Source organism: Macaca nemestrina, chromosome 12, assembly GCF_043159975.1.
Source record: "Macaca nemestrina isolate mMacNem1 chromosome 12, mMacNem.hap1, whole genome shotgun sequence".
NCBI lineage: Eukaryota > Metazoa > Chordata > Mammalia > Primates > Cercopithecidae > Macaca > Macaca nemestrina.
In genome coordinates this window covers 31,381,712-31,409,682 of record NC_092136.1, presented here as the reverse complement: position 1 = coordinate 31,409,682, position 27,971 = coordinate 31,381,712, and the positions used below count along the sequence as shown (strand labels likewise).

Below are 27,971 nucleotides of genomic sequence, written 5' to 3'. Positions count from 1 at the left end.
AAGACTAGTACTATTTCATCTTCTAGAAAAACTAATACTTTTCCTTTAGTAAAAGTGTTAATTTTTGTAATACTTTTACTTTTGCAGAAGGTTAAACTTACAGCAACTTAGTCATAGTTGTAATCTTATACTGTTATAAAATTTAAAAGATTTTTTATTTTTATTTATTATCATCATTTGAGACAAGTTTTGATCTCGTTGCCCAGACTGGAGTGCAATGGTGCGACCTCGGCTCACTACAACCTCCCACTCCCAGGTTCAAGCTTTTCTCCTGCCTTAGCCTCCTGAGTAGCTGGGATTACAGGTGCCCACCACCACGCCTGGCTTAATTTTTTGTGTTTTTAGTAGAGATGGGGTTTCACCATGTTCGCCAGGCTGGTCTCAAAACGCCTGACCTGAAGCGATCCACCTGCTTCAGCCTCCAAAATGTTGGGATTACAGGCATGAGCCACCACGTCTGGCGTAAGAGTTTTTTTTGGAGCTTAAACCACCTTAGAATTTAGTCCAATTCATTTTATAGAAGACAAAATTGAGATGTTTATATGGAATGAGTTAGGTTGGAATGGGTGATTTCCAAAGTTTCTCCCAGTTTTTTTTGAAACAGAATTTTGCTCTGTCGCCCGGGGCTGGAGTGCAGTGGTGCAATCTCAGCTCACTGCAACCTCTGCCTCCTGGGTTCAAGTGGTTCTTGTGCCTCAGCCTCCTGAGTAGCTGAGATTTACAGGTGCATGCCACCACGCCTGGCTAATTTTTGTATTTTTAGCAGAGACGGGGTTTCGACATGTTGACCATGCTGGCCTCAAACTCCCGACCTCAAGTGATCTGCACGCCTTGGCCTCCCAAAGTGCTGGGATTACAGGTTTACGTGAGCCACCAAAACCGGCCTCTTAAATAATGTTTTATGGGAGTAATTAGACTTTGTAATATTCCATGGCCTAAGTGTAATTTTGATGTTTAATTATGTAGAACCAAGTAAAGCCTTTTGCTTCAAATCTTTAGTTTTTCTGTTTTAAAAAACTGAATGCAAAAGAAAAATGCTTTCCATTTTTTTATTATTAGACCTTTATTAATGTCTCATTGTTAAACTTTGTGTTTGTATTGTCCAGGTAATGGGGTTCTGAGAATATTGGTAAGGTAAAATCCCGGTGTGTCAGGTATCATTGGTACATCCATATTGTAATGAAATAAACTTTTATTAAATTTTAAACTCTTAAGTTTTTCTCTACTTAGCTGCCTATGTACATTTGTCAGACTCTGCTCAAGCTTGGTATGTTGTAGACCAGAAAAACCTGGAGAAAGCATTACCAGTAGAGAGAAATAAGAAGTATGACAACCTTTCATCCAAATTACTGTATTCCAAGCTTCTGGGTATTTTTTGGTAATTGGTTCCTTTTTCTGGGGGAAATGAATGGTGTGTGTGTATACAGTACAGAAGAGTGAGAAGAGTAGCAGAACAGCCAAAGTTGGAACTGTGAATTGTTTGGTTTTAGTTCATTTCTTTCTTTCACTAGCTCTACTACAGTGCTTTTGTTAGATAGACTGTGAGTACAAAAACGTGGATGAAAGATACTTTACTGGGTAGAGTTCAAAATTCAAACTTCCTGAGGAAAGGGGAGGGTGTGCTTCTTGACCATGCTCAGCTAAAGTAGTTTGTTTCCTTTAACTTCCCTGTTACCTATTGTCTGTACACTTCTTGACTTTTTTTTTTTTTTTTTGAGATGGAGTTTCGCTCTGTCGCCCAGGCTGGAGTGCAGTGGTGCGGTCTTGGCTTACTGCAACCTCTGCCTCCTAGGTTCAAGTGATTCTCTTGCCTCAGCCTCCTGAGTAGCTGGGACTACAGGTGCGTGCCACCATACCTGGCTAATTTTTTGTATTTTTATTAGAGACGGGGGTTTCACCATGTTGGCCAGGCTGGTCTTGAACTCCTGACCTTGTGATCTGCCTGCCTCAGCCTTCCAAAGTTCTTTTTTTTTTTTTTTTTTTTTTTTTTTTTTTTTTTTTTTGAGACGGAGTCTCACGCTGTTGCCCAGGCTGGAGTGCAGTGGCGCGATCTCGGCTCACTGCAAGCTCCGCCTCCCGGGTTCCCGCCATTCTCCTGCCTCAGCCTCCTGAGTAGCTGGGACTACAGGCGCCCGCCACCTCGCCCGGCTAGTTTTTTGTATTTTTAGTAGAGACGGGGTTTCACTGTGGTCTCGATCTCCTGACCTTGTGATCTGCCCGCCTCGGCCTCCCAAAGTGCTGGGATTACAGGCTTGAGCCACCGCGCCCGGCCTTTCCAAAGTTCTTGACATTTTTTATATTGCCTTGTGTTGTTAACCTTACGTGTTTTTCTAAATTGGTAATAAGTTCTTTGTGGGGAGAGACTATTAACATCAGTCTGCTGTGCTTTCTCACACATGGTATATGCTGAATAAGTACTTGCTAGTTTGGCCAAATCTTTACATAGAAATATCTGTAGCTTCATTAACAATCCTGTTAAAATGGATTAATCCATGCGATTAGGGAGGAAATGCTTTTTGCATGAAACTATTTACTTGCAGTGTTTTTTATTGAAATTGATTTTTTTCCTGAAGGGTTTTCTTTTTTTCTTTCTTTCAATTTTTTTTTTTTTTTTTTTTTTTGAGACGGAGTCTTGCTCTGTCGCCCAGGTGCCCGCCACCACGCCCGGCTAATTTTTTGTATTTTTATTTTTATTTATTTATTTATTTATTTTTTGAGACGGAGTCTCGCTGTGTCTCCCAGGCTGGAGTGCAGTGGCGTGATCTCGGCTCACTGCAAGCTCCGCCTCCCGGGTTCACGCCATTCTCCCGCCTCAGCCTCCCAAGTAGCTGAGACTACAGGCGCCCGCCACCACGCCCGGCTAGTTTTTTGTATTTTTAGTAGAGACGGGGTTTCACCATGTTAGCCAGGATAGTCTCGATCTCCTGACCTCGTGATCCACCCGCCTCGGCCTCCCAAAGTGCTGGGATTACAGGCTTGAGCCACCGCGCCCGACCAATTTTTTGTATTTTTAGTAGAGATGGGAGTTTCACCGTGTTAGCCAGGATGGTCTCGATCTCCTGACCTCGTGATCCGCCTGCCTTGGCCTCCCAAAGTGCTGGAATTACAGGCGTGAGCCACCGCGCCCGGCTCCTGAAGGGTTTTCTTTTTAGTTTTTACAGGTGCATAGAGTTGATGAGTAGGCAAGTAGAACACTTTTTTTTTTTTTTTTTTAAAGGCTAGGTAGCAGGCTAGGCATGGTGGCTCACGCCTGTAATCTCAGCACTTTGGGAGGCCGAGGCAGGTGGATCACCTGAGGTCAGGAGTTTGAGACAGGCTGGCCAACATGGTGAAACCCTGACTCTACTAAAAATACAAAAAATTAGCCAGCCATTGTGGCGTGCAACTGTAGTTCCTGCTACTTGGGAGGCTGAGACAGGAGAATTGCTTGAACCCAGGAGGCGGATGTTGCAGTGAGCCAAGATCGTGCCACTGTACTTTAGCCTGGGCGACAGAGTGATACTCCAATCTCAAAAAAAATAAAAATAAAAAAATAAAAAAAGCTGCATAGCACAAGCAAGATATGTAAATGGTTTTAGGAGAACACAGATAATTTTTATTATTAGAACCATTGTACATTATTGGAAATTTCATTGCATTCTCAATACTGTTCTAAAAATAATTTAAGTTTTATTTTTTAGAGACAGGGTCTCACTCTATCACCCAGGCTGGAGTACAGTAGGGCAATCATAGCTCACTCCAACTTTGAACTCTTAGCCTCAAGCGATCCTCTTGCCTCAGCCTCCCAAAGTGTTGAGATTACAGGGATGACCCACTGTGCCTGGCCCACCTCAATACTGTTATCCAAACATAGAAATAACTGAAATATACTTTAGTCATTAAAAAACCCTTTGGGCCTACACTTTGATTTACATTGAACTTCTTTTTACATTGTGGACAGGAAATATAGTAAGCAAAAGTTTCCTCAGTTTTTAAAAGGACAGTAGAAAGAACACACTACAATCTACAGATGATCCAAATGCTGAAAGCTTGCTCATGTAGCAGGAGTCTGTGCTGTTCTAGAAAATGAAAAAGTATTAAAACAATGATGGTGGGGATATAATCTTTTTATATTTAACTCCCAAGGAATATATTAATAGAAATAAGTTGTAGAGACTTATGCTAAGGAATAGCTTGGTTAAAGCAACTAATATTTTGAAAGATGCCCGGTAAGATTATTTATGATAATTTGCTTTTCAAATCCACAAACTTTAGACTTTTTAAGAATGTAGTTCAGGTGGCTCAAGCCTGTAATCCCAGCACTTTGGGAGGCCGAGACGGGTGGATCACGAGGTCACAAGATCAAGACCATCCTGGCTAACACGGTGAAACCCCGTCTCTACTAAAAAATACAAAAAACTAGCCGGGTGAGATGGTGGGCGCCTGTAGTCCCAGCTACTTGGGAGGCTGAGGCAGGAGAATGGCATAAACCCGGGAGGCGGAGCCTGCAGTGAGCTGAGATCCGGCCACTGCACTCCAGCCTGGGCGACAGAGCGAGACTCCGTCTCAAAAAAAAAAAAAAAAAAAAAAAAGAATGTAGTTCAAAGTAGGTGATGCTGGAACTTGTTAACATTTCTTTATCCTGCTAGTCAGCTGCTTCAGTTCACTCAGACTTACCTGCCTAATTATAACCTTGGACAAGGAATAAGGGTTTTTACAGGATTGGCTTTTATCTTTTTTAAAAAAATTGGACAAATGGCTTGTCAAACTTAACTCCTGGATACTTAACCTGCTTGAAAAATTATCTTACAATGGAACCTTAGGTAACATCCTTTTTTTTTTTTTTTTTTTTTTTTTTGAGATGGAGTTTTGCCCAGGCTAGAGTGCAATGGCGCGATCTCAGCTCACTGCAACCTCTGCCTCCCGGGTGCAAGCGATTCTCCTGCCTCAGCCTCCCCAAGTAGCTGGTATTACAGGCTCCCACCACCACACCTGGCTAATCTTTTGTATTTTTAGTAGAGACCAGGTTTCATCATGTTGCTCAGGCTGGTCTCCAACTCCTGACCTCAGGTGATTCGTCCACTTTGGCCTCCCAAAGTGTTGAGATTATAGGTGTGAGCCACTGCGCCCGGCCTAGGTTAGCATTCTTATGCCATTCTTAGCATTCAGAAATCCAGCATTCCCACCAGGTGTTCATTCAGCTTCTGCTTTACCCAGTCTTCTAGGGCCTCGTGGAATGCTCATTTCTCAATGAAAGTTTGTTTCATTGGTGTGCCACTCTTAAGTTCTTGGTATTAGAAGTATATCCTTACCGGCTGGGCACAATGGCTCATGCCTGTAATCCTAACACTTTTGGGAGGCTGAGGCGGGCAGATCACCTGATGTCAGGAGTTCAAGACCAGCCTGGCCAACATGGTGAAACCCCGTCTCTACTAAAATTACAAAAATTTGGCGGGCGCCTGTAGTCCCAGCTACTTGGGAGGCTGAGGCAGGAGAATGGCGTGAACCTGGGAGGTGGAGCTTCCAGTGAGCTGAGATTGCACCACTGCACTCCAGCCTGGGCAACAGAGCAAGACTCCCTCTCAAAAAAAAAAAAAAAGGAAAACTGCTAAAGATTATAGAAAGTTGAGAGGAAAAGAAATATTTTGTCTTTGCAAAAGTTGGTGCAGTACTCTAGAGGTGATTTATTTGGCCTGGATACATAAAATATAGCTAGATGCTCTTAACTACTTTGGTTATTTTAGGGTTCATTTTTAAGTATTCCCTCTCAGTTTAGAGATCTCCTTAGTTGAGAATAGGAATTACATAGTTTTCCTGGATAGCCAAGTTGTTTTTTTTCAGATGTTTCCTCCTAATCTTTCTTCCAACTATTTATAATTGTTTAGTTGAAGAATTTTTAGGGTTTTTTGGAGTTTATCATCTCTCTTGCTATTTATTTTTAATTGCATAATTCTTCTTAAATTTTTTATTTATGGAATTTGTTGGCTATAACAAAGAAGCAAAGCCCAGGAGGGCATCTATCATGGATATCCCTCTTCTGGCACCCTAATGGCACTGTACTGAACTTAATTTTAAAAATCCATTTCAAGAAAGTAACTTTGGTGGTAATGAAAAACTCCTTGGGAAGAATGGAAGATCTAGATGTACTGCGATTCAGCAACATAATAATCTGATTGGAGAAAGGAAGAAGACAGCAGCAGCAGCAGCAGAGGCAGAGCGGGAATGTAGCAACAGCTGGAATCCAGAATGATGTTCTAAGAGGGAGGGTTGTTAAGGCACAAATGATTTTTCTGGGATTTAAGACCTCACTTAGATAAGTTATTTAACTGTGTCTTTCAATTTGCAGTTAGGTGAAATACGATTGATAGTAGTGCCTCCCTGATAGGGTTAGCTACCTTTTACATTTGAATGTCTGTTACATAGTGAATACTGTCAACTATTAAAAGCAGTAAAGAAACAGGAAATAAAGTGAGACTGGATAGCACTTGTTGGGATAATTATTTCCCAGTACCACATGACTCTACTGGGTGTGGTCACACCTGTCTATCCCATGATTCCCCCTTAAAGACTCTGGGTAATCTGGGAAATGGACTGATATTTATCTTGCTCATATGTGTCTATAAATGGATTTTTAATACACTTAGGATACTCAGTAGCTGAAAAGGAACTCTAAATTGAATTTCAAGATAGAAAGGATCTAAGAGGGCAGGTTTGTGTTATCAACATTGTAACGTAGTAGGCTTTCTGATGAAGATAGTGTTTTTTGTTTTTTGTTTTTTTGAGACAGAGTTTTGCTCTTATTGCCCAGGCTGGAGTGCAATGGTGTGATCTTGGCTCACCGCAACCTCCATCTCCCGGGTTCAAGCGATACTCCTGCCTCAGCCTCCTGAGTAGCTGGGTTTATAGGCATGTGCTGCCATGCCTGGCTAGTTTTGTATTTTTAGTGGAGACGGGGTTTCTTTTTTTTTTTTTTTTTTTTTTTTTGAGATGGAGTCTCGCTGTGTCTCCCATGGGGGCTGGAGTACAGTGGCTGATCTCGGCTCACTGCAAGCTCCGCCTCCCGGGTTCACGCCATTCTCCCGCCTCAGCCTCCCAAGTAGCTGAGACTACAGGCGCCCGCCACCACGCCCGGCTAGTTTTTTTTATTTTTAGTAGAGACGGGGTTTCCCATGTTAGCCAGGATAGAGAGACGGGGTTTCTTCATGTTGGTCAGGCTGGTCTTGAACTCCTGACCTCAGGTGATCCACCTGTCTCGGCCTCCCAAAGTGCTGGGATTACAGGTGTGAGTCACTGTGCCCGGCCTGAAGATACATTTTTATGCTAGGAAAATGGTTTCATTCTCTAGGAAAAATGCTTAATATTTATTTTATGTGTTTCATGAGTAGTTGACCAATTTATTGTTACCTATTATGTGTTAGCCATGTTCCAGCCTAAGAAAGAATAAAGCTGTCTGGAGACCTTTATTACTCCTATCTTTACCATTCTGTTCTTAGTATAATGTTGGATCTGTCAATGTGACAAGCCATTTGTTGTATATTCACTTAGTTCATGCTATAAATTTTAACACCAGTAGACACATTTTCTAGTTGGACTTTAATGTAAGCCATTTGAATAGGAAGTGACAATAGGAATGAATCCACTTAAGATGGCATCATTTTTTTCTTGAGTAGTCTGTGCTTTCAGAGATTAGGCAAATTGTATTTGGAGAAGTACAGATACCATATCCTTTTCCTTATCATGGAAGGCCACTTGAGTGACCTGAGATTCTAGCTATAGTAATCTTTATAGCTATTGTAATAGCTACTTTCATTTTGAAAAGTAGAAAATTAGACCAATTGTCGTAAGAGGCTTTCTGTTTGTAGTGTACATTTTGGCATTTACCGCTTAGTTTAACTTCTGAGGTGTCAGGTAAGAATGCAAGATTTGACAAAAATACTATTTATAAATGGAAGATGGTAAACCTTAATTTTTTTCTCTCTCACCTCTGCTTTTCAAAGATGGTAAAACTCCTAAGGGTGTTCAGATCATAAATGGGTATTCTCTTTTTTTTTTTTTTTTTTTTTTTTGAGACGGAGTCTCGCTCTGTGGCCCAGGCTGGAGCGCAGTGGCCGGATCTCAGCTCACTGCAAGCTCCGCCTCCCGGGTTTACGCCATTCTGCCCCAGCCACCTCGCCTGGCTAGTTTTTTGTATTTTTTTAGTAGAGACGGGGTTTCACCGTGTTAGCCAGGATGGTCTCGATCTCTTGACCTCGTGATCCGCCTGTCTCGGCCTCCCAAAGTGCTGGGATTACAGGCTTGAGCCACCGCGCCCGGCCACGGGTGTTTTCTTTATGAAATAGTTACTAAGTTAGATTCGTAAGCTGGTCTAGAAACCCAACCACAGTTCAAGTTTTCTGGGTTGTTTTAAAGTTTCAGCTTTAAAGTTTATTAAACAACTTCCAAATTAAAGCTGCCATATAATGGTTTTTAAGGTCACTAATCATATCATATGTTTGATTCAGAATAATTTACTTCCAGGTTCTACTGGGCTATTACAAGTTAATTACAATGTATTTGAATGAGATGAGTGTTTCTCAAACTTAAGCATGCATCAGAATCACCCAGAAGACTCAATAAACTATAAATTGCTGGGTTCCCCCAACCCCCACTGAGTTTCTGATGCAGTAGGTCTGGGGTAGTGCCGGAGAAGTTGTGTTTCTAACAAGTTGCCAGTTGATGCTATGTTGCTGGTTTGGGGCCCATAGTTTTAAAAATCACTGACCTAAACCAACATAGGGTCTCTGCTCTGCAGAGATCTGATTATATATAATAGTAAAACAAAGTCCCTACCAGATCAGATTCCATGGTGATAAAGTTCTTTGTGTACCTGAATAGCTGAGAGATCAGGAAATCCTATATTTTACTGATAAGGGAAAAACTAGTGCCTTTTAATTAAGTTTTTATTGTCATCCTGCAGTTTTCTTAACAAGTTTTGGTATTTCCTCAGATGAGTGCTATTTCTTTTTTTTTTTTTTTTTTGAGATGGAGTCTCCCTCTGTCCCCCAGGCTGGAGTGCAGTGGCCAGATCTCAGCTCACTACAAGCTCTGCCTCCCGGGTTTATGCCATTCTCCTGCCTCAGCCTCCCAAGTAGCTGGGACTACAGGCGCCCGTCACCCTGCCTGGCTAGTTTTTTGTATTTTTTAGTAGAGACGGGGTTTCACCATGTTAGCTAGGATGGTCTTGATCTTGTGACCTCGTGATCCGCCCGTCTCGGCCTCCCAAAGTGCTGGGATTACAGGCTTGGGCCACCGCGCCTGGCCGATGAGTGCTATTTCTTAGAAACTTTGATCAGACTTAGGATCCTGATTTCCTGAAGCTTAGGCAAGGACAGGGGATAGGATATTTATAATAGTAGTATAGAAAGTGTTAACAGCCATGGAAGAACATGTGTAATGCTATGATGAAACTTTCTTTTTTTATCGTGGTTAGAAAAATGTTATATATATGACCTGTCGTTTCTTTTGTTCTCACTCTTGGTCAGATTGGAGTGTGGTAGCGTGATCAGGGGTTGAGGCTACTCACTACAGCCTCAACCTCACCAGACTCTGTGATCCTCCTACCTGCACCTCCTGGGACTGCAGGTGCGCGCCACCACGCCCGGCTAATTTTTGTATTTTTTGCAGAGACAGGGTTTTGCCATGTTGCCCGGGCTGGTGTCGAACTCCTATTCTTGAGCTCAGATGGTTTGCTCACCTTGGCCTCTCGAAGTGCTAAAGTGCTAGGATTATAGGCGTGAGCCACTGTTCTCGGCCAAGACCTATAGTTTCTGTACGTTTTAAATTTATTTTTATTTATTTATTTTTTATTATTATTTTTGAGACAGATTCTTGCTGTCACCCAGGCTGGAGTGCAGTGGTACGATCTTGGCTCACTGCAACCTTTGCCTTCCAGGTTCAAACAATTCTTCTGCCTCAGCCTCCTGAGTAGCTGGGACTACAGGTGCCCCCCACCATGCCCAGCTAATTTTTGTATTTTTTTTTTTTTTTTTTTTTTTGAGACGGAGTCTCACGCTGTTGCCCAGGCTGGAGTGCAGTGGCGCGATCTCGGCTCACTGCAAGCTCCGCCTCCCGGGTTCCCGCCATTCTCCTGCCTCAGCCTCCTGAGTAGCTGGGACTACAGGCGCCCGCCATCGTGCCCGGCTAATTTTTTGTATTTTTAGTAGAGACGGGGTTTCACTGTGGTCTCGATCTCCTGACCTTGTGATCTGCCCGCCTCGGCCTCCCAAAGTGCTGGGATTACAGGCTTGAGCCACCGCGCCGGCCTTGTATTTTTAGTAGAGACAAGGTTTCACCGTATTGGCCAGGCTGGTCTCGAACTCCTGACCTTGTGATCCGCCTGCCTCAGCCTCCCAAAGTGCTGAAATTACAGGCGTGAGCCACTGCACCCGGCCACCTTATTTATTTTTTTTGAGACGGAGTCTCACTCTGTTGTCCAGGCTGGAGTGCAGTAGCATGATCTTGGCTCACGGCAACCTCCACCTCCTGGGTTCAAGTGATTCTCCTGCGTCAGCCTCCCGAGTAGCTGGGACTACAAGCATGCGCCACCGTGCCTGGCTAATTTTTGTGTATATATATATATTTTTTCCCAGTAGAGATAGGGTTTCATCATGTTGGCCAGGCTGGTCTCCAACTCTTGACCTCGTGATCCACCTGCCTCAGCCTCCCAAAGTGCTGGCATTACAGGCGTGAGCCACCACACCCAGCCTTTTTTTTTTTTTTTTTTTAAAGACAGTCTTACTGTGTTGCCCAGGCTGGAATGTAGTAACACAATCTCGATTCATTGTAGTCTCCACCTCCTGGGTTCAAGTGATTCTCGTGCCTCAGCCTCCTGAGTAGCTGGGATTACAGGTTTGTGCCACCACGCCTGGCTAATTTTTGTAGTTTTAGGAGAGACGAGATTTTGTCATGTTGGCCAAGATGGTCTTGAACTCCTGACCTCAAGTGATCCACCTGCCTTGGCCTCCCAAATTGTTGGGATTACAGGTGTGAGCCATGGCGTCGGGTACCTTTGATTTACTACGTTTTTTTGATTGGGTAATTCAATTTGGTGGGTATAAGGAACTGTGGTTTTCTCTTTGAAAATTCTGTAAAAGATTCTTGAGATTGTTCAGTTATGATTTACATACTTCTTTCTTTACAGTAAACTCCTTAAGTTCTTCACCTTTTAAAAATCCAGTTCTTGGATTGAAAAACAAGAATCATGTTAATAGTATTACTAAATCAGAGTAAATAGGCGTATGAGCTTTAATAAAAATGCACAGTTTTTTTTTTTTGTTGTTGTTGTTGTTTTAGCCAAGATACTGCACTGTCACCCAGGCTAGAGGGCAGTCGTGCTCATCACGACTTCCAACTCCTAGTCTCGTGATCGTCCTGTCTCAGCCTCCCAGGTGGCTAGGACCATAGGCACTAAGTTAAAAAATTTCTACGCCTTGATAATTTTAAAATTTTTTATAGAGACAGGTTCTCACTATGTTGTCCAGGCTGGTCTTGAACTCCTGGCCTCAAGTGATCCTCCTGCCTTGGCCTCCCAAAGTGCTGGGATTGCAGGTGTGAGCAACCATGCCTGGCCATAATGCATAGATCTTTATTTTGGCTATGCAGAGTTCTTTTTGCATACTTTCTTTTGTTGTAATGTTCCATGAAGAGGTGTACTATGAAGCTGAGTTTCACATACTGGCTGTTTGCCTTTCTTTTTCATTTCCTCTTTAACCTTGTTCCGGTTATTGCCGTGTAACAGATTAATCCTTTAAGGAATTAAAACCATGATTTTCTCATGCGCAAAGATTCTGCCTGTCAGGGATTCAGACGGGGTACACAGGAGTTTTGATGTTTCTGTTCGATGACACCAGGGGCCTCATGTGGGAAGACTAAGACTTGTTCATTCATACGTTTGTTGCTTGGACTAAAATGAGTAGAACCACAGGGATTGCTGATCAGAAGCTATGAGGTCTTTCTTCATGGCATGGCTTCCTTATCATGTGGCAGTCTCAGAGTTACTGTGTTTGTATGATGGCTCAAGGCTCCACATACAAGTGTTTGGATCATCAGCAAACAAGGCAGAGATGGATTGCTTTTATGACTCAGCCTTGGAAATCATACAGCATCACTTATACAGTCTCACTCAGGTGCAGTGGCAGGGGAAGTGGACTAGTCGTTAATGGAGTAGTGTCAAGGTCACATTGTAGAACAGTATGTGAGACTGCATGCAGATTTTGTAGCTATCTTTGGAAAATGTAATCTGCCATAGCTCTCACTTTGGATGAATTCTAAATTTGTTATTGTGTAGAAAATTGGAGGTTTTCTACTATAGGATAACTTGTCCTACTATAAGAGTAGTATAGGTTCATAATTAAGGATTGTTATTGGTGAGAGTCCTGACAATGTACTGAAGTCTGTCAATTTTAATGTCTTTTATATTGCATGGAATTCTTATTTTCATTGTACAAACTATATGTTCATTGCACAGTAGTTAAGCGTATAAAACAAAGCAAAAGGAACACAACACCTATAATTTTATCACTCAGGTACCATTCTTACCTTTTTTATTGTTTATCTTTTTTTATTTATTTTCATCTCTACACAAGCATTTTTTAGGAATTTGATTCTATGTCCATTTTGGTTAGATATATAAACTCTACCCCATGAGGGATGTATGGTGTATTTCTAGATTGAGCAACAATTTTCTTAAATGTACAGTACTATAGAAGAAAAGGAAGGTGATAAATACCAGGTATAAGTTAATAACAGTGTTTCTTTTGTTCAGTACTAATGAACTGTGTACTAGCACTGAACTTTAAGCCCTCCTCTTTGTGTATTTTCTGTTTGTATATTTTTAAATAGAGGAATTGTGATTATAATACTATTATTTTGGAATATCCTAAATCATAAATTCAAATCTTACTTCGTTTTTTCTTTTTTTAAAGACGGAGTCTCGCTTTGTCCCAGGCTGGAGTGCAGTGGTGTGATCTCGGCTCACTGCAACCTTTGCCTCCTGGGTTCAAGCAATTCTCCTGCCTCAGCCTTCCGAGTAGCTGGGATTACAGGTGCGTGCCACCACGCCTGGCTAATTTTTGCATTTTTGGTAGAGACAAGGTTTCACCATATTGGCCAGGCTGGTCTTGAACTCCTGACCTTGTCATCTGCCAACGTTGGCCTCCCCAAATGCTGGGATTGCAGGCGTGAGCCACTGGGCCCGGTCTAGTTTTTTATTTCTTAAAAGAAAAATAGCCTACCCTTTAAAAAAATAAAATTTTTTTATTTTAAAACTTTTTTTTTTTTTTTAGCTTCCCAAGCTTATGAGTCTTCCCTTTTTAAAAACAGAATGAACTGTCTGTTGATCCTCAGAGTATCGTGAGGTAATTGGACACATCTTCTGCACCTGTGGTCAGATCTGTCATATCAGTGTAAAAAAATCTTTCTTTTTTTTCTCAAATCAGTAGACTGAAATTTTATACCTGTTTATTTGGAGGCTTATAGCTTGTGTGAAATAGTTCATCTAATAAAAAAATTGAATACTTTTAAAAGCCTTTAATGTCTTAGTGATTATCTTGGTTTTATTTACCTCCAGTGTTATGAAGGAATTGTGGTAGGGTTTTCAATCTGGGGTAGAATGTCTAGGCAAGTTGACATTTGTTTATGGTACAAAGAAAATAGATCATTTGACCTTAAAAAAAAAAAAAAAAGAAAAAAAACAAAACTTATTACCATTGCTTTTAAACTGGCTTCTGTGGTTTCTGAATGCCCTTTATTAGAATTTAACTTTGTACTTTGTTTCACAATTTTATTATTGGTAAGGGGGTAAGGATCTATGTATGTTCATAATTTTCTGGGATTAAGTATTGTCCTGTTAATTTAGATTTATCCTCTTTCCCTGTCCTCTGACCTTTACAATAGTAACAGTTTGTGACTGTGTTGCATTACCTGAATATCTGTGGGGTCTTATCTAATAGTAGTAGCCCAGGAAACCTGCAAAGTTTTAATCTTAGCAAGAAAACGTGATCTTAAACCAGATGTTAGTTTTCTATCCTCACCCTTGAACTAGTAAAGCAAAGCTGTTGACTTGTGTACTAGTGAGCTGGTAGCTATCTTGTTCAAGATAAATGGATGAAGTACATTGAAGACAATATGCCCATGAGTTTATTCAGAAAAATACTTTTTTTTTTTTTAAATCGGGGTGGGGAGCAGCGTCTCACTCTGTCGCCCAGGCTGGAGTTCAGTGGCATTATTTCAGCTAACTGCAACCTTCACCTCCAGGGTTCAAGCGATTCTCCCACCTCAGCTTCCCAAGTAGCTGGGACTACAGACTTGCACTACCATACCTAGCTAATTTTTGTATTTTTTGGTAGAGATGGGGTTTCATCATGTTGGCCAGGCTGGTCTTAAACTTCTGACCTCAGGTTATCCACCCACCTTGGCCTTACAGAGTGCTAGGATTATAGGCGGGAGCCACTGCGCCTGGCCCGAAAAAAGTACTCTTTTCTTCTTTTTGAGATGAAATTTCGCTCTTGTGGCCCAGGCTGGAGTGCAATGGCGCGATCTCGGCTCACCGCAGCCTCCACCTCCTGGGTTCAAGTGATTCTCCTGCCTCAGCCTCCTGAGTAGCTGGGATTACAGGCATGCACCACCATGCCCAGCTAATTTTGTATTTTTAGTAGAGATGAGGTTTCTCCATGTTGGTCAGACTGGTGTTGAACTCCTGACCTCAGGTGATCTGCCCACCTTGGCCTCCCAAAGTGCTGGGATTACAGGCGTGAGTCACTGTGTTTGGCCTAATAATACTCTTATATCACCTAGTCACATGAATTCTTCTTATGGGGAGAGGGAGAGACAAAAATTTAACCTGATAAATGTCTGATATGCTCACCTGATATAGGCAGGATCCTAACCAAATTGTGGCCCTTAGCCATGTGGGTGGGAGCCATATGCCTAGTCCATCTAATACTCTTTCTTGTAGGAAGGAATAATGTTGTGTCATTGATTTACAATACAGTCTTTGATATCATTCAGCAATGGTTGGAGTAGATCTAAAAAGTTTTATGTACTTAGGCTGGGCATGGTGGCTTATGCCTGTAATCCTAGCACTTTGGGAGGCTGAGGCAGGTGGATCACCTGAGGTCAGGAGTTCGAGACCAGCCTGACCACGTGGTGAAACCCTGTCTTTACAAAAAATACAAAAAAATTAGCTGCGCATGGTGGTGAGTGCCTGTAATCCCAGCTACTTTAGGGGCTGATGCAGTAGAATAGCTTGAACATGGGAGGCAGAGGTTGCATTGAGACAAGATGGTGCCATTGCACTCTAGCCTGGGTGACAAGAGTGAAACTGTCTCAAAAAAAAAAAAAAAAAAAAAAAAATTTTTTTTTTTAATGTACTTAGACTGGAATATATCTTAAAAGTTTATTTAAGGCAAAATTTGAGACAAACTTAAGAGGATTGTGTGGGTTTTGTCAAGCATGCTTAAGCTGGTATATACTTTCAATATGGAATGTAATTCTTTTTTTCTTTTAATATAGGGTAAGCTTGATGATTACCAGGAACGAATGAACAAAGGGGAAAGGCTTAATCAAGACCAGCTGGTAAATATGTTATATATTTTTTTTAGACCTAATGCTTACTATTTTAAATAGAAAAATTAATTTTGTGGTGTTTTGTCTTTACAATAAAGTTGGGTTGTTTGTCTTTTTAGGATGCCGTTTCTAAGTACCAGGAAGTCACAAATAATTTGGAGTTTGCAAAAGAATTACAGAGGAGTTTCATGGCACTAAGTCAGGATGTAAGTAAAAGAAAGTATATATATTTATGAAATACTTTTGTTGTTTCTTTGGGTTTTAGTCCTTCCATTACTATTGATAAGCTGTCTGCAAGGTGAGATAGTTGTATCCAGTTATATCTAAGATGCCTTCACATTCTGTAAAGTTTAGCGTAACACCTGAAAGATGTCTTTTAAAAATACTAAGTTTGAAACTGAGGGCGGTGGCATGTGTTTGTAGCCCTAGCTCCTCAATAGGTTGAGGCCAAGAGTTCACGGCCGCTGTGCATATGATCACTCCTGTGAATAGCCACTGTACTTCAGCCTGGGCAACGTGATAAAACCCCATCTCTAAAAAAAAACCCATTAAATTAAAAAAAATTTTTAAAAGGACCAAGTTTGAGATTTGACAAACGTGTTGTAACTAATGCTAAAGGTCTCATTGGTTTAACATGTTAGCTCTGCAAATACATATAAATAAGATAGTCGTTAGACATAAATAAAGAAATGTTTTTTATTTATCATGTTCCTTATGTCTAATGACTCACAATTTAACAGTCAGAAAATAAAGAGGCTCATTTATATAATTGGTAATTATTCTCTGCTTTAGGAACCTTAAGGGGTATGGCAAACTGATGTGCTCCTGTATCAGCACTCGATCCAAAACAAAAACCTTTGGGAATAAGGACAAAAGTTAAATGCAAGCAAAGTCAGATAATTTGTTGAGGCCAGAAAATTAAGCCATCTGAATAAGTGTCATCTTCTTTGGAGAAGGCTAATAACATTGAAATACAGGCATATACTCCATAATGATGTTTCAGTCAACTGTGGACCACATATATGATGGTGGTCCCGTAACATTATAATACTGTATTTTTATTGTACCTATTGTATGTTTAGATATACAAATAGTTACTACTGTGTTACAGTTGCCTACAGTAGTCAGTACAGTAACATGCTGTACACATTTGTAGTCTAGGAGCTAATATGCTAAACCATATAGCCTAGGTGTGTAGTGGATTGTACTATCTAGGTTGTCTAAGTACACTCCATGTTTGCACAATGATGAAATTCCCTACTGACATATTTCTCAGAATGTATCCTTGTTAAGTAATGTGTGACTATATAAAGTTTCCTCTAATTTGCTGAAACAAAAAAAACAGTTTATTATATGAGACAATGCAGTGTAGGGATAAAGAGATGTGATTCTAGAAGCAGACTGCCCAGTTGAATCCTAATTTTGTGACTTGACTTAGTAGTATGACCATGAATGAGTTACTTAATTTCACTGTTCTTGTATTAGTCAAGGTTTTCCAGAGTCACAGATCCAATAGGATAGAAAGGGGGCTGATGGGCAGAGGCCATCAGTGCCTTGGTTTTCTAATCTGTAAAATGGTGATAATAATTGTACCTACCTCATAGGGTTGTGCTTAGAACAGTATTTGATGCATAACTAATATATTTCAAGCACTTAATCCTTTGTTTGTTTGTTTTGTTTTGAGATAGAGCGTTGCTCTGTTGACCAGGCTGGAGTGCAGTGCCGCTATCTTAGCTTGCTGCAACCTCTGCCTCCCGAGTAACTGGGACTACAGACCAGCGAGCACCACCATGCCCGTCTAATTTTTAAATTTTTAGTAGGGATGGGGTTTCGCCACGTCGGCCAGGCTTGTCTCAAACTCCTGACCCCTCAGGTGATTGGCCTGCCTCAGCCTCCCAAAGTGTTGGGATTACAGGCGTGAGCCAATGTGCCTAGCTTCAAGTACTTAATCTTAGAATTACTTATTATATCTGATCAGGGAAGGAAAATCTTTGCCTGGAAACAAAAAAAGTAATTTAATTTTGTACGTAGTGTCTTAGTCAACTTTGTGTTACTATAATGGAATGCCTGAGACTGGATAATTTATATAAAGAACATAAATTTGTTTCTCACACTTCTGGATGCTGGGAAGTCCAAGATCAAGGTACCAGCATCTTGCTGCATTACTGTGTCCTCACATGGTAGAGGGCTTAAGGGCAAGAGAGAGTGATCATACTCCTGCAAGCTCTTTTTATAGTAGTATTAATTCATTCTAAATAGCTCCCAAAAGGCCCAGCCTCCCAACACTATTGCATTGGGAGGGTTAAGTTTCCAACACTTGAATTTTTGGGGGTGCATTCAGACCATAGCACCAAAGGAGAGATTTATTCCACTTAGCTTGATGAACCCTGCCCAATTTCTTTTTTTTTTTTTAAATAGAAGCAGGATTGCTATACAGTTTAATGTAACATCTATTTTGGAAGTTACTATCACTGTGTAATGAAAATACCTGTATCCTTTTTTGCTCCTCTTGTAACACTTTGGTATTTTCAGGACTTTTCTCTGAGCTTTGACTTCGTTAGCAGAGCTTTTATTTATCTTTGATCCTTTGGTATACTTTCCACAATTATTAAACATGCTTTTTGTTCAGCATTCAAGAACTTCTTTAGCCTGACTCCAGCCTACCTTTTCGCCTTTTTCCTTCTTGAACTGTTCATTTCATACAGAATAGCTTTCTTAACTTCTTTTGCTTTGTTAACTTCCTTTTACATTCCTGCCCGTCTTCTTATGTTTCCTGCCTCCACCTACCTATAAAGACCTTCCTGCGCAGGGTGTGGTTGCTTACGCCTGTAACCCCACGGATGGATCACCTGAGGTTAGGAGTTGAAGACTAGCCTGGCCAACGTAGTGAAGCCCTGTCTCTGCTAAAAATACAAAAATTAGCCGGGTGAGGGAACACACACCTGTAATCCCAGGAGGCTGAGGCAGGAGAATTGCTTGAACTCAGGAGGTTGATGTGTCAGTGATCCAAGATTGTGCCACTGCACTCCTGGGCAAGAGTGAGACTCCATCTCAAAAACAAAACAAAACAAAAAACACCTTCCTGGCTGGTCATGGTGGCTCATACCTGTAATACTAGTATTTTAGGAGGCTGAGGTGAGAGGATTGCTTGAGGCCAGGAGTTCAAGACCCAAGACTGCCTTGGAAACATAGACCTTGCCTCAAAAAATTTTTATTAAATTATTTTTTAAAAAAGAATACCTTTTTTTTTTTTTTGAGATAGTCTCACTGTTTCACCCAGGCTGAAGCAGTAGCATGATCTCAGCTCACTGTAGCTGTCACTTGCCATTTATTGCTAAGATATTTATTCTGCACGCTTTGTTGTCATTATAGATTTGTCTTGTTATTGCAGCCTTCATCATTCCTCCCAGGTGTCCTTCCCCATTTTTCCCTTTAATATAGGTTTCATATGTCCCCATTTTGGTTTTCTGTGTCTTGGTTCATCCTAGTGAGGCTTGAGAAAGGAGAAAAAGTGGAAAGGAAAACATTGCCATTCCTCTTGAAAAGACTGGCCTTCCTCTGTCCCCAGCCTGATGTTAGATACACGAGAGAGGGAGAGAAATAATTGAGTTTGGCTGATGTTTTCCTTTCAGCCTTTCTAGGGAAGAAAAAAAGGAATGTGGGGAAAATACATTCAGACTTAGCTTTAGCTGTTTTTCTCCACCAGCATCATCTTATTCATAAAAAAAATTAGGCACTCTTTTCAATAGAATGGAATGTCTTTCTGAGACTGGCAGCAGATTATTTGGGGGCAAAGGGGCACTTGTGGGTTTTTGGCATTTCCTTGTGAGTCATTAGTAGATACTCAGAGTTAGAACTTTGGGTTATTTGTCCATAGAGGAGCTAGATTGAGGTAAGATTTTTATTGTTGCTGTGGTTGGGTTTCTTTTTTAATTGGCCTAGGCCTTTAAATTTCTGTATAATTTCTAACTTCATAAAATTTTTACCTTTTATATGCATGATGAAAAACTTCAGACATATATACCTAACTAAAGAAAACAGTACAGTGAAACTCTTTGTACCTGTACCGAACTTGTTTATTTATCATCTCATGGTCAGTTGTATTTCACATAAATCCACATTCATTTCCTTGCTCCTTTTGCCCTCTAGATTATTTTGAAAGAAGCCCCAAACACATTGTTTCATCAGTAATATTTCAGTAGTAAAATACCTTCTAGGGAAAGAGCTGTTCTGAATTTTTAACAATTGCTTAAAATAGATTATGTTTAAAACTGTATTTGTAAGTCAGGAATCATCCTTTTGTGTACTGGGGTCATATCTCACTCATTGAGTAAAACATGCCTTATTTAAGCTGAACCTGAAATGGATTGAACTAAGTTTTATAGAACTCATTTTGGTGTTTTACATTGATATCGTTTTGCAGATTCAGAAAACAATAAAGAAGACAGCACGTCGGGAGCAGCTTATGAGAGAAGAAGCTGAACAGAAACGTTTAAAAACTGTACTTGAGCTACAATATGTTTTGGACAAATTGGGAGATGATGAAGTGCGGACTGACCTGAAACAAGGTTTGAATGGAGTGCCAATATTGTCCGAAGAGGAGCTGTCATTGTTGGATGAATTCTATAAGCTAGTAGACCCTGAACGGGACATGAGCTTGAGGTATTAGTGGTATTTGATAATAGAAACTTCTGAGTATTTAAGTTGACAACTGAAAGGTTATTAATTAGCTATTTACTATTAAAAGGTTGAATGAACAGTATGAACATGCCTCCATTCACCTGTGGGACCTGCTGGAAGGGAAGGAAAAACCTGTATGTGGAACCACCTGTGAGTATCACTGATAACTTTGATTTTATAACTAGGAATCTTTAAAAATTAATTTTCCTATGTTTATAGTTCACTTGAGAGAAAAAAAATTAGTTTTCGTTTTTTTTTTTTTTTTTTTTTTTTTTTTTTGAGACGGAGTCTACTCTGTTACCCAGGCTGGAGTGTAGTGGCGTGCTCTCAGCTCATTGCAACCTCCGCCTACTGGGTTCAAGTGATTCTATCACCTCAGCCTCCCAAGTAGCTGGGATTACAGACATGCGCCACCACGCCTGGCTAATTTTTGTATTTTTAGTAGAGACAGGGTTTCGCCATGTTGGCTAGACTGGTCTCGAACTCCTTACCGTAAATGATTCACCTGCCTGGGCCTCCCAAAGTGCTGGGATTACAGGTGTGAGCCACTGCGCCCAGCTAGTTTTCCTATTTAAAATTAATATTAATTGAATAAAATTTAGAAGTGTATATGTAACATTCATCTGCTATTTACTGCTTGGTTTCTTTTTTGTTTCTTTATATGTTTAATCTGTAATGTGGAAATTAGAACACAAGCAAGAAACAACTGAAACTGTGGGAGTATGATAGTCCTAACTTCACATGGTCTTGTATGTAACTTAATTATGTTTGAGGTAGACAGATTAACATCAGATTGAGTTTCCACAGCTTTTAGTAATAGATGGGGACTGTTTGTTTTATGGCTGAAGTTTCATGAAACAATTATTGCATTTCATACATTTTGCTCATGGTTATTGCCTTAGTTTTTCTTTAGTTTGTCTTAAACATCTGCTAATTTGAGGATGTTAGTTTTTTTCTGTATTTAAAATATTCTGATACTTGGTCTAGTTTTCTGTGTGAGCTCCTTATTCTCAAACATGCAACTGTGAACTGATTTTTTAAAAAACGGACATTCATGTTTCACTCCTTCAGTAAACTAGGAATTTACGTTTTAGCCTTTTGTGAAACCAGGGAATAGATTCTTATCTTTGTGATTTGTAAGGTTGAATTAGGAAGGTAGATTTTTGAACATAAAATGAAAGCATCTGTATTTATGCATTTTTAGCTGTTGGTTGAAAAGAAATCAGATTGAATTATAAGCTTTAGTCACCAAAATGGTATGAGCTTTAGTTGGCAAAATTTAGAAGAGTATATTTGCTTTAAGGGTACCAGTCCTTGTCTGTCCTTTCTTCATTTAAGAAATAATTTTCTTGGTTCGTTAACTTTTACTCTGGTCTGTATTTCTTTGTAAAATATGTGTTTACCTTTTTGCTTTTAGTTCTGCAAGTTCTATATGTATAAGCTTGTTAGCTTAAAAAAGTAGTTTTAGGTCAAGCTTCATCAAATTTTCATGAGCATTGCTGAGTAACAAAGGTGTTACTAAACCTTTAAGCTTATAGCTTGTTTTGGGGTTATTTTCTTTTCTTTTTTTTTTTTTTTTTTTTGAGACGGAGTCTGGCTCTGTCGCCCAGGCTGGAGTGCAGTGGCCAGATCTCAGCTCACTGCAAGCTCCGCCTCCCAGGTTTACGCCATTCTCCTGCCTCAGCCTCCCGAGTAGCTGGGACTACAGGCGCCCGCCACCTCGCCTAGCTAGTTTTTCGTATTTTTTTTTAGTAGAGACGGGGTTTCACCGTGTTAGCCAGGATGGTCTCGATCTCCTGACCTCGTGATCCGCCCGTCTCAGCCTCCCAAAGTGCTGGGATTACAGGCTTGAGCCACCGCGCCCGGCTGGTTATTTTCTACCTAATCTTATTCCCACATCATAGGAATGTGACATCTTTACAATGGAAAGGCACTAATCTTTATAATGGAAAGGTACTAATATACCCAAATTAGTGTTTTTATGTACATTTGATTTGTATCTATAACTTCTTGAAAACAGTTTTGAGCCAGGAGCTGCTGAAGTGAAATAAGGAAAACATATGAAGCGTTCATTATCTAGAGTTGTTGGTAGTTTATTAGGATTAATTTCCCAAAGCTTTTGATACAGTATAGTCCTCAAAATTTTATTTTTCTTTACAGTGACCTATCAGGGAGTGGCCCTACTGTATAACTATTAATAATATACAAGCCAAGGAAATTGAAAGTAATAACTCTTTATACATCTCCCCCTCTGCCCTGCACTGTTTTTAAATATCCTGGTACACCAAATTCTGATAGTTTTTGTTTTTAAATATCTTTCGATTGTCTACTTCTTTCTCTTCTACTTTTATGCCTTTCTCTTGTCTGACGCAGTTGCTTAACTGAGTCCACCCCTCTGCCTCTTTAAAATCTTTAGTGGCTTCATCTCAGTTTTATTTATATAAGTTTGTCCTTAACTTCAAGGACATTCATGGTCTGTTTTTTACCAGTTTCTGCAGCCACATCTTTCCCTATGCTTTTTCTTTGTTCCCTGTATTTTAGCCATAGTGGCTTCCTTTCCTTTTCTTGTATTTGACATCCTTTGTATAGGACTTTGTAATGCTCTTTCCTCCATCTTGAAACACTTTCACCCCTCTACTCTTCTAGGTTTCAACTCTTGTAGCACTTACCTAGGAAAGCCTTTTGTGGCCTCACTCTGATTGGGTCCAATCCATTGTACTTCTGTGTAGTACTTTTCACAGATGTAAGTTTTTTGTAGTTGTATTTGATACCACCTCTGTTAGACCATAAGCTTATTGAGGGGAGATACTGTGTCTTTACATACCTTTTTGTTTTCCTAGTGCCTAGCATATTGCCTAATATGTAATAGGTGCTGAATAAATACTTTTTGAATGAATAAATGTTAAATGTCATCTTTTTCCCCCTGACTAATTTACTTAAAATACATAAAGTTCAGGCCGGGCACGGTGGCTCATGCCTGTTAATCCCAGCCATTTGGGAAGCCGAGTTGGGCAGATCACCTGAGGTCAGACCTTCACAGGGCAACATGGTGAAACCCCGCCTCTACTAAAAATACAAAAATTGGCTGAACATGGTGGTACGCACCTGTAATCTCAGCTACTTGGGAGGCTGAGGAACAAGAATTGCATGAATCTGGGAGGCAGAGGTTGCAGTGAGCTGAGATAACGCCACTGCACTCCAACCTGGGTTTCAGAGCAAGATTGTATCCAAAAACAAACAAAAAACCCCGTAAAGTTTAATATAAGTACATTCTTCTTGTTCCCTATCATTCTGTAATACATTTCTGTTCTTGGTGAAATGTAATCTTTTTATGTGTGTATGTGTTTTAGTAATGGTTGTTTTTTAATCACAATATTTTATAGAATGTTGGATCTTCTTCAAGCCAGGCATCCTCAGATAAGTCTTACATTATAATTCATGCTCTTTTTCTTAGATAAAGTTCTGAAGGAAATTGTTGAGCGTGTTTTTCAGTCAAACTACTTTGATAGCACCCACAACCACCAGAATGGGTTGTGTGAGGAAGAAGAGGCAGCCTCAGCACCTGCAGTTGAAGACCAGGTACCTGAAGCTGGTGAGTATTAGGTGGATATGAACTTTAGTTTAGGGTTCTGGTTTTATTTGATTTTGCTACAAGTTTATATACGTACTTAGTTTTCATATATGTACACTAGATTTTATTTTTAAAGAGACTTTAAGCATGACAAACTGTTAAGAGAGATTATTGAGTAATTCCTACCAGTATTCATTATCAGTCATTTGTCTTACTAGTCTTGATCACTATTACAAACTGATAGTTCTTTTGCAGTAGTATTGATGGGCAGGAGTATGGGTGAGGGCCACCTGTTAACAAGGATTTTCAAATAGGTTTCTGTCTGAAATGCCCAGATTTGCTGTTTACCATGCCAGTGCATAGGATGAATAGTATGAGTTGCTTTTGTTTTGTTTTAATCATGGGGAGATTATAACTCCACAATCTTGAACTATAAATTCCTCCAAGGCAAGGAGTCTTTTCCAGTTAATTTTATCATGGGACACAACACTAATTATATAGCTAGACACCGAACTGTGAATACTTTTATGGTAACTCTTACATTGATGAGTGAAGTTCTGAATACAAGGAAACATCGGAGTATAAATTTTGCTAGAATCAGAGTGCCTGAATTTAAATCTTGGCTTCAACATTTACTAGCTTTGTAACTTTGGGCAAGTTAGTAAAACTCTTGTACCTCAGATTCCCTATTTAGAAAATATGTCAAGGCCGGGCGCGGTGGCTCATGCCTGTAATCCCAGCACTTTGGGAGGCCGAGGCGGGTGGGAGGTCAGGAGATCGAGACCATCCTGGCTAACATGGTGAAACACCGTCTCTACTAAAAATACAAAAAATTAGCCGGGCGTGGTGGCGGGCGCCTGTAGTCCCAGCTACTCGGGAGGCTGAGGCAGGAGAATGGCGTGAACCCGGGAGGCGGAGCTTGCAGTAAGCCAAGATCTTGCCACTGCACTCCAGCCTGGGTGATAGAGCAAGACTCCGTCTCAAAAAGAAAATATGTCAAGTGTGTATATAGTGCCTGGCACACGGTAAGCACTTGGTAACGGGTAGCTAGTAGGTTGAAACTAGAAGGGAAGATTGTACATTGGTAGGATTAATAGTTGGAGATTAATATAAGGCAATCTTTTTCCCCCTCTTAAAACTTTACTAAGTAAGATTTTTAATCTGTATGCTGCTTTATACTATTACTTATGAGAAGAAAGAGGGCTTTTAATATAGTAGCTCTTTATTTGCGTTATACATGATCTGAAATAGCTACTGTTGAACCTAAAGTAATTAATTCTGGAATAAATGGTAAAGAAAACTTTCTAAAATATAAAACACTGTTAATTTATAAATAAGTTTGTAAGTAAATTTAGATTATGTGATGGTGAACTATTTACTTTGTTTGGAATTTAAGTTGAATTTTTTTTTTTTTTTTTTTGAGACAGTCTCTGTCTGTCATCCAGGCTGGAGTGCAGTGGCGTGATCCTGGCTCACTGCAACCTCTTGCCTCCCGGGTTCAAGCGATTATCCTGCCTCAGGCTCCTGAGTAGCAGGGACTACAGGCGCACACCACCACGCCAGGCTAATTTTTGTATTTTCGGTAGAGATGGGGTTTCACCATGTTGGTCAGGCTGGTGTCGAACTCCTGACCTCAGGTATCCACCCGCCTTGGCCTCCCAAAGTGCTGGAATTAAAGGCGTGAGCCACTGCGCCCAGCCTTGTTTTTTTTTTTTGAGTCAGAGTCTAGCTCTGTTGCCCAGGCTGGAGTATAGTGGCATGATCTTGGCTTACTGCAGTTTCTACTTCCAAGGGTCAAGCAATTCTCCTGCCTTAGCCTCTTGAGTAGCTGGGATTACAGGTGCACAACACCACGCTTGGCTGACCATTTATATCTTTAGTAGAGATAGGGTTTGACCATATCGGCCAGGCTGGTCTCGAGCTCCTGACCTCAAGTGATCCGCCTGCGTTGGCCTCCCAAAGTCCTGAGATTATAGGCGTGAGCCACCATACCTGGCCTTAAGTTAAATTCTTTTTTTGGGCACTGAGTCTCACTCTATCACCCAGGCTGGAGTGTAGTGGCGCGATCTCAGCTTGCTGCAACCTCTGCCTCCTGGGTTCAAGTGATTCTCGTGCCTCAGCCTTCCCAGTAACTGGTATTACAGGCACACACCACCACGTCTGGCTAATTTTTGTATTTTTAGTAGAGACGGGGTTTCACCACGTTGGCCAGGCTAGTCTCAAGCTCCTGACCTCAGGTGATCCCCCTGTCCCGGCCTCCCAAAATGCTGGGATTACAGGCGTGAGCCACCGCGCCTGGCCTAGTTGAATTCTTAACTTTAAAAAAGATTTATTGTACTTTATGGTATCATTTCTAAAAATAGACTTTATTTATATTTATTTATTTATTTTTCGAGATGGAGTTTTGTTCTTGTTTCCCAGGCTGGAGCGCAATGGCCTGATCTCGGCTCACTGCAGCCTCCGCCTCCCGGGTTCAAGCGATTCTCCTGCCTCAGCCTCCTGAGTAACTGGGATTACAGGCGTCCAGTACCATGCCTGGCCAATTTTTTAGTAGAGATGGGGTTTCACCAGATTGGCCAGGTTGGTCTCGAACTCTTGACCTCAGGTGTGCACCCATCTTGGTCTTCCAAAGTGCTGGGATTATAGGCATGAGCCACTGTGCCCAGCCGACTTTATTTTTTAGAGCAGTTTTAGGCTCACAGCAAAACTGAACAGAAGGTGTAGCCATTTCCCATTTACTTTCTACCCTCACTGATGCACAGCCTCCCTCATTGTCAGCATCCACCTGACCAGAGTGGTACATTTGTTAACAATTGATAAACCCACATTGACACATTATTATCACCCAAAGTCCATAGTTTACATTTGGGTTTACTCTTAGTGTTGTAATTCTCTGGGTTTGGACAAATGTATGATGACATGTTATCTACCAATATCACGCAGAGTAGAGTAGTATTACTGACCTAAAAATCCTTTTGTTTTGCACCATTTTTTAACCTCTTAGAACCTGAGCCAGCAGAAGAGTACACTGAGCAAAGTGAAGTTGAATCAACAGAGGTATGATTTTAATTTAATGCTGCCTTTACTTTGCTGCCTTTCAAACAAATGTCTCAAACATTTACTTTGCTTTGCAGTATGTAAATAGACAGTTCATGGCAGAAACACAGTTCACCAGTGGTGAAAAGGAGCAGGTAGATGAGTGGACAGTTGAAACGGTTGAGGTAAGAGTTCTCTGTATTGCAAGGTTGTTGTCTTTGTCTTCACTTAGTAATTTTTATCTCTACTGAGAACAAATTAAGATTGTTTTTTGCATTATTAGTACATTTATTATAATAACAAACTCATTACACCAGACTGTTACTTCGAAAAAATGAATGTTTATCCCTGTGGATGTTTAATAGGATCACTGTTTTGCTGAACCAATGTAAAAAAAATTATTTTATACAAAGTTATATGTGAATTAATCTGTTACCATGATTTGTCTCTTACTGAAATTAGGTTGCTTTGTAAAAATCAGGGTTCCTACACTGATCTGTGTTTTGGGGTATCATCTTGTACTCCTTTACCCTAATGCTGTTTGGTCACCAGGCTGTAGACTTCCTCTAGTGTTTTCTAATGCTGTCTCTCAACTGATACGATGATTTTTTTTTGGGTCCTCATGTCTAGTTCAGTGACTCTCTTCATATTACTCCTCTCTGACTGCCTCTGGACCATCCTATTCATTGTCACAACTTAATTTTATTGGAAAAGTTAGCTTTAAGTTACTTGTACTTGAGGCTCTCAGTGATGCCTTGTTACCTGTAAGATACAGTCCAAAAAAACCTTACCAATGGGTCCTGGCCTTCCTTTTGATCCTCTTTTAGATGTCTTTCTTTACACCCCCAAAGTGCAGGAAAATAGCTGTAAGCTGAGGGTAATATGCTTTTCTTTTTAATATGTTATTCTTCTATCAAGACCATTCTCCTGGCCGGGCATGGTGGCTCATGCCTGTAATTCCAGCACTTTGTGGGGCTGAGGCAGGTGGATCACATGAGGCCAAGAGTTGGAGACCAGCCTGGCCAACATGGTGTGAAACCCTGTCTCTACTAAAAATACAAAAATTAGCTGGGCGTGGTGGTGGGTGCCTGTAATCCCAGCT

General features: G+C 40.6%; 1 protein-coding gene across 2 annotated transcripts in view; it reads left to right on the top strand.

Annotated features, from left to right (window-relative positions):
- Window positions 1–27,971, top strand: part of LOC105471539 (cell cycle associated protein 1) — a 50,142-nt gene that overhangs the window by 6,305 nt on the left and 15,866 nt on the right. For both annotated transcript variants that reach the window (XM_011724053.3, XM_024789611.2), the window contains 7 exons: window positions 15,529–15,591; window positions 15,702–15,788; window positions 20,006–20,244; window positions 20,330–20,412; window positions 23,717–23,854; window positions 26,838–26,890; window positions 26,968–27,054. In XM_011724053.3, coding sequence (XP_011722355.1) covers window positions 15,529–15,591; window positions 15,702–15,788; window positions 20,006–20,244; window positions 20,330–20,412; window positions 23,717–23,854; window positions 26,838–26,890; window positions 26,968–27,054 — 750 coding nt within the window. The remainder of the gene's footprint in view (window positions 1–15,528; window positions 15,592–15,701; window positions 15,789–20,005; window positions 20,245–20,329; window positions 20,413–23,716; window positions 23,855–26,837; window positions 26,891–26,967; window positions 27,055–27,971) is intronic.